General features: G+C 31.8%; 1 protein-coding gene across 1 annotated transcript; it reads left to right on the plus strand.

The window, feature by feature from the left end:
- The first annotated feature begins 1392 nt into the window (after positions 1-1392).
- Positions 1393-9220, plus strand: LOC106668043 (microsomal triglyceride transfer protein large subunit). Its single transcript, XM_014396450.2, has 15 exons — positions 1393-1661; positions 1721-1921; positions 1983-2120; positions 2180-2342; positions 3547-3671; positions 3731-3894; positions 3960-4123; positions 4186-4310; positions 4368-4525; positions 4701-4964; positions 5025-5244; positions 8250-8444; positions 8499-8653; positions 8712-8879; positions 8935-9220. Exons 1-15 carry the CDS (start codon positions 1413-1415, stop codon positions 9101-9103), a joined length of 2658 nt encoding a protein of 885 aa, XP_014251936.1. The 5' UTR covers positions 1393-1412; the 3' UTR covers positions 9104-9220.
- The last annotated feature ends 78 nt before the right edge of the window (positions 9221-9298 follow it).

Raw genomic sequence — 9298 nt, forward strand, 5'->3', positions numbered from 1 at the left:
TATGCGTTTTGAGTCTCTTTTTCACAGTTCTCTCAGCATTCTTCTTATTCTCTGTGCTATCATGTTATGGTTTCTATGGTCCTTTAATAGTGCTTTTTCGATTCCTGACCATTGGCATTCTCAGGTCGACTATACCGCTCTATTTATTGCAAACAGCTCATCATGATGCTAATGTATATTTATGTGTGTTTCACAATTTTCTCAGAGTGTGAAATTTGTTAAATGCGTCGTCGGCTGGTCCTCTGGCTCTGAGCATCCGATCCTGGTCTCTGAGTACATCTTGCAGTATCGTGGTAAAGGCTCAATACCTGACGACTGTCGTTTTAGGCAAATTTAAAAATCTCACAGTGTAACGCTGATTTCTTCCATCCTCGACAAACGGCACGGGCTACTTGCTCACAGATTAAAGATATTTTCATAATCGTTTGGTTTTGGGCACCAAGACAATAGTAAATGAAGGCATTTTTAAAGAATTAAATTTTGTTTGATGATTTACGTTGTGGAGATTTTAAATCAAAGAAATCATCAAAGAAAAAATCATAGAAATTAAGCAGTTTTGTTTCTGGCTTTCCATCTAATTATAATTATTAAATTATTTTTAAAGTAGTAAAATAAAAAAATTATCAAATTAAAAAATAAATCAAAGTTCAATTAATTAATCTTTGTATGTAAGGTTTTGGTTGAAATGAAAAAGTTAATGTCACGAGTAGGATTCGAACCCAAGACCTTCAGCTCGAGTGGGTTCGAATCCTGCTCATCACACTAACTTTTTCATTTCAACCAAAACCTTACATAAAAAGATTAATTAATTGAAAGAAGTAATTTGGTCAATTAGACCGCTAAATATAATGGATAAATCAATGTTTTAAAGTGACACTTTTTTTTGTGTTTTATATTTTTTTTAAAGTAGGTTTCTAGTTGCTATTTAGCGTTATGAAACTTATGTTTTTGTAAGAAGGATAATAATCTGTATATTTAAATAATAATAATTAGTATTAAATATTGTTAGCAAAGGAGAAAACTTAAAATTTGTAGGCTGAAAAGTAGGAAGTGGCAATTTCCTCTCTACGAATCCAATTTTATTATTAAGTCCATTATTAGGTCCAATTTGTTCAATTGTGTATTACGGATATAATTTATATCCGTTATATTTATCTTTCATTTGTTGAACATTAAATTCATATTTTTTACGTATAAGAAAGGCCTGCATTGCATGGGGGTTGGATGCCAGGTCAGGCAGCTTGCCTTGTGACAGGTATTTTTTATGTGTATCATAATATGATGTTCTTGCAGGTGTTATATCATTCAATGAGCACCGGGTTGGTGAATGTAGTGGGGAGTCTGCTGAAGGGTCGCTGACCTTGACTTGTACTATCCTCAAGCTCTAGGTTATCAGTTGATTCAATCAGTTAATGCCTCCTCATCGCACGAAGCACATCTATCATGCTAGTTCAACTGGTAAGATCAGTGCCAGCATGTTGAAACTATCATTTCTGATTTTTCTAGCCGTCACCGCAGCCGGTGGCGAGGTGCGTTTCGGCGGTTCATACTCATTCTCGCAGAATGTCCTCATGTTCGACCACGGTATGGTGCCTGTCGGGTTCAAACTGACCGGTCAATTGAATCTAGCTAATTTAAACAATGGTGCTCTTCTCGCAGAGGTATTTCCTTATCTATTATATTATAAAACTTGATTTTAATTTTTACAATTTTTTTAAAGCTTAAAGATCTCCAACTGCTTGTCAAATCAAGCCAAGAATCTCAAGATGGATATACAAGCCACGTATCCAAAATTGATCAATTAGTTAATAAACCATTTGTGATTCAGTTGTCTCAAAATGAAGTGAAAAAAGTTTACTTAGCAATAGACGAAGACCCGACACTTGCGAATATCAAGAAGGGTCTTGCAAGTCTTTTTCAGGTAATTTTACAATACTATCATCAAATTATAACAACTATTAAATCGTTTTTCCCCCTTACAGATTAGACAGACGAACGACAAGTTCGAAGAGAAAGATATGAGCGGTGTTTGTCAAGTTGATTATAAAAACACAGGAAATCATATTTTGAAGAGCAAAACTGGTTGCCATTGGCGAGGAAATAAGCTTATGAAAAGCAGGGTAAACGATCGCAGAGTTATTACTCAAATAGAAAAATTCTAACATTATTACTCGTCTAGCTTTGGGGAATGAAGATCGACTCAAAACGTTTTGAAGAAATCGTCTTAACAAAAGGAAATCTTGTCGATCATGTCGTAGCCGATGAAGAGCATACTTTGTTGAGTGCGTGGAACAAAATCATGCGGATCAAGACTACGACTCAAACCGAATTGAAGTTAAAAGGTATACTTAATTATATTTTAAAGGCCTTGAAATGTAACTATAAATATATTCATAAAAAAATTCACAATAGGGCTTGGCCCCTTTACAGTGAGTAGAAAAATAAAAAATGCTTAAATAACAAAAAGGGTTAGAAAATATAATAAAAGAAATAATAATTAATAAACAAATTTATATTATATTAACATAGTTGAATATGGCCGAAAGAGAGAATTAGATATAAAGAAAAAGTACAAAAGAGAGAAGAAAAAGAGGACAACAACAAGATCATGTTAAATCATGTCAGTTTGATCAAATCATGGATTTATTGTGAAAAAGTTGAAAGCTCCGTGCCTGAAAGCCCGACCTAATATGATGGTTAAGGGAATTCCACAGACATTGATTTAAAAAAAATAAAAAAAATTTAAAAAAAAATTTAAATTAAGATTTCAAAATGCAACGAGGAAGATTTTATTTTAACATTACATAACGCGAAACATTAAAAAAAAATTATCTTCTCTGTTTCCCTGACTCACCAGGAATATCTAGATAAAAACCCAATCTGTTATTTTTACAGATTTATTTATTAAAGTTTAATAGTAAATTTAAATTATGGTTTAACTTTAAATAGCTAATCATTAAACAAAAATTATCTTGAATAAAAAAAAATTGAGGTGTAAATAATGTAAAACAATTTTTTAAATTACCTTTATTTTATTTATTGCTAAAAATATAAATATAAAATATGCTGAATTGAGTAATTGGTTAGATATTATTATACGGGGTGTTCGGCTACTCATGTTACAAACTTTGTAGATTCTACATTCAAAATGGAACCAAAAAGTCCTAATTAACTATGATCCGAGTCTCAGCAGTTTTGGAGTTATTCCACTTTTTCTGATTTTTTTAGATTTTACGACCTTGCTTTAAATAAACAATGATAACTCCAAAACTAAAAGGTTTTGGACAAATATGTCAATACCGTTGAAAAGTATGTTAAATTTCCAATAAGATGTGATCAATATTAAATTACTAAACGGTGAAATAAGCATTTTAGTAGCCATAACTTTGAAAAAAAAAATTTTCAAAATTGAATTATTTCCAAACCTAGAGACCAGCAAACCGAACACCCTGTATTGAAATTTACATCTGACAATAAGTCTCAGCAAAATGGTAGTTATCTGGCTACCTGGACGCTTAAATCAAATTTAGACATTTTGTAATGCAGATTCAACAATTTTGGATAAAAAAATGGATTTATCGCAAGTTCAAAAAGATCTGTCTGTGACGTTCAATGAACACAATTTTGAATTTAACACTAATGAAAGTGTACAAGAACATCCAAAAATAAAGGTGACGATTATTTTATTATAAGTGTCAGGATAAAAATAATATAGATTTTTATTTTCTAGCTAACTTCATTTGTCAAAAATAACAAGCGTACAATAACCAATGACATCGGAACTTCTGAATCTGCTCAGATGTTTTTACAAGGTGTTAAAGCTGCTAGCAAATTTACCGTGGCGGATTTGAATGCATATTTTTCATCCAAAAAATACAAGAAAAAAGAAATTGTGTAAGTTTACATATATATACTTTTTTTTAAATAAAATATTGTGAATTAATATTTTTATTTTTCAGTGAACAAGTTTTAGATATAATTGGTTCAAAGCCGACCCCTGAAACTCACAATGCTGTTATGAAATTTTTAGAAATTGAAAATGAAGATGTAGAAGTCGATTACTGCGATAGGTACCTCTGGGCTTTATCTCTTAATCCTCATCCTCAACTTTTTATAATTAACGGTCAGTCTTTCAGGATTATTATTTTTTATTAATTCATACTACATCCTTGTGATATTCTTTAGATCTTTTCGAACTGGGTGAAAGTCGACATTCGAATGCTAAATTGTGGCAGACTATCGTCCTCACAGTTCCGGCGATGGTATATTCATATACTCAAAAAAACCCTGACGACGCTGAAAATGACAAAGTAATACCTATTTTCTTTATTAGCCGGAGAATATAATTTAAAAAAATATTGTTTTAGCTGCTTCAAAGGGGGATAGATTTTTTGATAAATCATTTAAACCGGTGTGAAGACGAAGATTTCGATTGTCAAAAAGTCTATATGAGAGCGTTTGTGAACATTCCAGACCCTAAAACTCTAAGCTATCTTTTACAATTTAAAAAAATCTTCAACAAAAGGTTTGTAAATTTATACATGCAGCTATGTATAATGCATTTATTTAGAAGCTACTGGCTTGTGACATCGTAACAAAATATCCTTCTTAGCAAGAATTAACTTTTTTTCTAGATTTAACAAATCATCTATAAGTTATAAATCATAAAGCTTATTATTCAAACTAATTTGTTATTTTAGGTTGATTGTAGAAATAATGAGTGCATTGCAAAAAATTGATGCTAAACACTGGACCAAAGAAGTTTTAGACTTGGCCGAGGAGGTTTATTTAGCAAATTCAACTTATGACAGCACAGCAAGGATTATCTCATTGGACATGCTTCTCAAAACTAAAATTAACGACAATGCCACACTGATGAAAATATTATCGGTATTAAAACACAACGACGTCAGTAAAGAATTGAAACAATATTTAATGATTTCACTCGAAGGGCTTTATGAAAAGTAAAAATTTCATTTTTTTTTATTAATTGTAAAAATTAATTTAAATCCTTTTTGGCGAAGGAATGAAGGTTTAAAGAAGAAAGTGAACACTTTTTTACGCGACAACAGGAGGAACAATTACGACAGTCAAGCCTTGTCAGGCTTCTCGACTACATTCCACAGGACATTTATGGACGGGGGAAGGCTGTCGACTGTGCAGGAAATTTCCAATAGCATTTTAAAAAGTGGTGTCGTGAATGTCGACATTTTGAACGAAGGGCAGGCAAGCACAGCTTTCTCAGTGAGTATTTACTATACCAATTGTGAAACAAACGCCAATTGATTTTGGCATTTTATAAATATTTTTATTCTCATTGTTATTGTACACAATTATCTTACAAATGAAAAAAGTTTATTATTATACTTTAAACTAACAAGGGAATTTTGAATAGAACCTGGTTTCGCCAAATAATTTGTTCTGTTTTTTAATATATTTTTTTTATATTTTCTTGTCTTACTGGTCTTGTTGTATTGTCAGTTTGCCGATTCTAGTGTTATAAAACCATAAGATACCGTCTTTCACAGAAATTGGTGTAAATTAATTTTTTGACTTTTGCCTGACAGACCTTTCCTAGTACAAGTTCTACCATATTTCTTCTCAAAAACTAGTGATCGATTTTCTTGGTTGTTTTTTTACCAACTTTATTAGGCTAATATATAGTAGAGAAAAAAATTTAAAATTGGTACAAATTTCCTAGTACAAAAGAAAACTATATATATTTATGTAACAAAAGTTGGTGACTCCCTCGAGGTAGATCCTTTTTAAGGGCTGCCAGCAATACAGTGGTAAAAAGAAGAAGGTTGAGGGAAAAACTAGTGAATGGGGAGTGAAACATTACTAAACATAGAGAGAGAAAAAAATTGTAATAATAAGTGTGTAGTGTTTAGTGACCGTTAGTTAATAATAGTTACAACTTGTTAAAACAAACACAAAAATAAATAATTTTCCTTTTTAAATAGTAGGTACTAATTATTGTTTTTAGCCACATACTCAAATAGCCAACACTTGACTTTTTTAGAAAATGTTTTGGTATTTATTTCACATTTGATCTCATTACGACCAAATAGAACCACTTAGGGCCTACAAACCAAAAACAATTCAACATAACGGTTAATTCACTATTTTTTGTGGACCGCTTGACCAATTAATATCATTCAATTAATTAAGGTTTTTAGTTGAGATAAAAAAGTCAGTGTCACCATAGCTTTGGATTTGAAAAATGGCAAAAAGGAGGGAAAATTCAAAAAGGTGGGGTTGAGATGGGAAGTTAGTGTCTGAGAGGATTGAGGTCACAATAGCTCAAGTGGTAGAGCAGCGACGTATCTAGCCGAATTTCGTGGGGTTCGAATCCCGTTCGTGCCACTGACTTTTTTTATCTCAACTAAAAACCTTAATTAATAACTGTTAATTTTGGTTGAAGCAACATGCTATTTATAGGACATCACATATCTTAGTTAATTATTTTATATCTGTCGATATAATTTCCACCAATAAGTCTCATGTCAGACATCTGTCTTTCTTTATCATTCCAAGATTTTCCTGAGTATTGAGAAATAACATTTGCATAGGCAGTTAATGTTCCTTTTAGATCCTTAGTGCGCAAAATGTCATTGGCATACACTAAAAAGAGAAGGGGACTTAACACGGAGCCTCATAGAACGCCATTTATCTAGCTTTATACATATGCTCAGGCTACTTCCAATATGTACACATTGATTGCAACTTTTGAATTTAAATTCATAATCTAGGGTATCAAGTGCATCAAACTATCAAACAAAATTGCACTTTAAAAAATAATAATATAATATTAAGAGGTTAATTTCTGGCAAATAGTTCCGCTATATACATTATTTTATATATAATAATTTATGTATTATAATGGTACATACGTATCGTAAAAAAGCTAAATTCCTCTTCTTTCAAATGATCTGTGTGGCATTAAATCATTTTAGCCATTTTTTGAATTATAGCCGTTTTAGTCAGATATTCTGATAACGACTTCTCTAAAATCATAAAAAATATTTGCATTTTAAAAAAAATTATAATTTTAAACTCAAATAAAATTTATATTTATGGGTCTCTAGAGGTGCTGAAACAAAATTTCTTATTATTAGTTCCACACAAAAATTTATGAATTTAGTTTACTTGAAAAATATTTGGTTTTTAGACATTTTGAAAAAACTTTTTTTTACCTTCAAACACTAATGGTTTTTTAGGATTAATAAACTTTGATAGCTTTTGATACATTTTTATTGCATTATTAACATTAATTAATTATGATATAAAAATTTTTATAAAATGGTATATTCACTTGGCTTATTTGAGCAAGTAGAAAGGTGAAATCAAAATATTTAAAAAACAGAAAATTTCATTTTTTATTTATTTTTATTTTAATTTTTTTTTTTGGGGGGGGGGCAAAACCAGGGCCTATTCGCCAGAATGGTGTATCCAAAATTTTAGTTCAGAATCAGAAAAAAAAAGTGGCCCAAATCTGTGACGCACCAGTCTGATCATCGCTGATATGAAGTATAAAAGAGATTTTTTCTAACAATTGCCTTTTGTTAACTTTTTTTAACACACGGGTTTTGTGACAACCAACTCAACTGCGATTAAATATATAAATAGGGGTGCCGCACTATTTTTCCAGGGAGTGATCAATAACAACTAAAATAAAATAAATAGCTAAATACATACAATACATGTACATAAAGTAAAAGAAAAGTTAACGCTTGTTTGAAACTTAACAGCTAATTTTCTGTTGGCCAACCCATATGAACATTTTTGTGTGCAAAAAAACTAAATTTTAATAAGGGTAATGTTTACTTGTATATAGGATTTTCTGTTATCCACATCATTGTTGTGTTAACCCATAGTTTTATGTATAACTTTGAAATGAACCGTATTGATCAGTGTTGTCATGTCTCAAAATTCCACGCTTGTAATGCTGAATGAAGATGGGCTTTATAGCTCGGAACGTCCATCTCTAAATAAATTAAACTACCACCTGGTTTCTTTCAACCTTTCTCTGTCACACTTGACAATTTTGTAAGAGGTCCTCCGAGTCCTGCAATCCGATGAAAACCATAAAAAAGTCCAGAAACCAATTTTTCTTTTCATACCATCTCATCGTCTCTATCCTGCCATGACAACTGCTCGGCTGAATCTGGTTACCCCAGTGCAAAAATTTTTTTCCATCTTCTACTTGTAACAAATTATATTGAAGCATTCTAAAAATTTATTTTCAGTTGGGCTTATATTCTAAAGGTTTATCATCGTTTGTTTCATCTGCCGAAGATGAAAGTGATGACGCATTAACAGCCGGTATGCAGCTCAGGGTGATGAATGTCAGTTTAAGGCCGTTTGTCTTTTTCGATGGGAACGGAGAGTTGATGAGTCATGTGTTCGCAGGGACTGCATCTACTTTGACCCCTGCTTATCAGGTAAAAAGCGTAAAACAGCAAATTGAAAACACAATTAAAAAATTTCTGTTTTAGGCATTGGTCCTCCTCGATGACGACACTGTAGCGTTACCTCTTGGAATCGGACACATCGCCCAAATTTCATTCATGTCCGGAGCTTCAGTCGACCTGTCTGGTCAGAATAAATTAAGCTTGTGGTACAAAACTGGAAACACACTGGTTCAAAACAAGTAATGTATAATTTTAAAGTTTTTTTTTGGTTTTTTTAATCAACAAATTTCAAAACAGGGCCGGTTTGGCATTTGAGGGTAAAATCAGTCTCAATCTGCCTTTTGTGAAAACCGAAGTCGAATTCAATTTGTTCGCAACACCCGAACTGCATTTGTTATCATCGTTGAATTTTGGCGACGGGATTGCAATGTGCCTTGAGTTAGACCAGCCTGATTTAACAGTGAGGTAAATCCTTTAAGATTTACTTAAAGAAACAAAACATTACCGATCACATTTTCAGGTATACCACCTACAAAGTTGAACAGGTGATGGGCAGTAAACACAAAGTTAAAAAAACAAGTAATACAACAATTCAAGCCCCGGGGAGAAGTTTTGCGCTCAACAGTATGAATAATGCAATGTGTAATGCCCTCGCAAAACAGGGATGGTTTGATGAAGAAAATTCGTAATAATTAATTTGTAACTCAGGATTTACAAAAAGTTACCTATTAACTGGTTAATAAGACTGTCAAAAATATTTCTATTTGTGTATTTTTATATAAATAAAAATAAAATTGTTATCGTTTTGATTTGTTATTATTCAAATATTCCAAAACTTCAGATTTCTCCTTTGGTCTCCAATCATTTTCCACAACCAAGAATTT

The sequence above is a fragment of the Cimex lectularius genome, unplaced genomic scaffold, assembly GCF_000648675.2.
Source record: "Cimex lectularius strain Harlan isolate CLEC.00 unplaced genomic scaffold, Clec_2.1 scaffold88, whole genome shotgun sequence".
NCBI lineage: Eukaryota > Metazoa > Arthropoda > Insecta > Hemiptera > Cimicidae > Cimex > Cimex lectularius.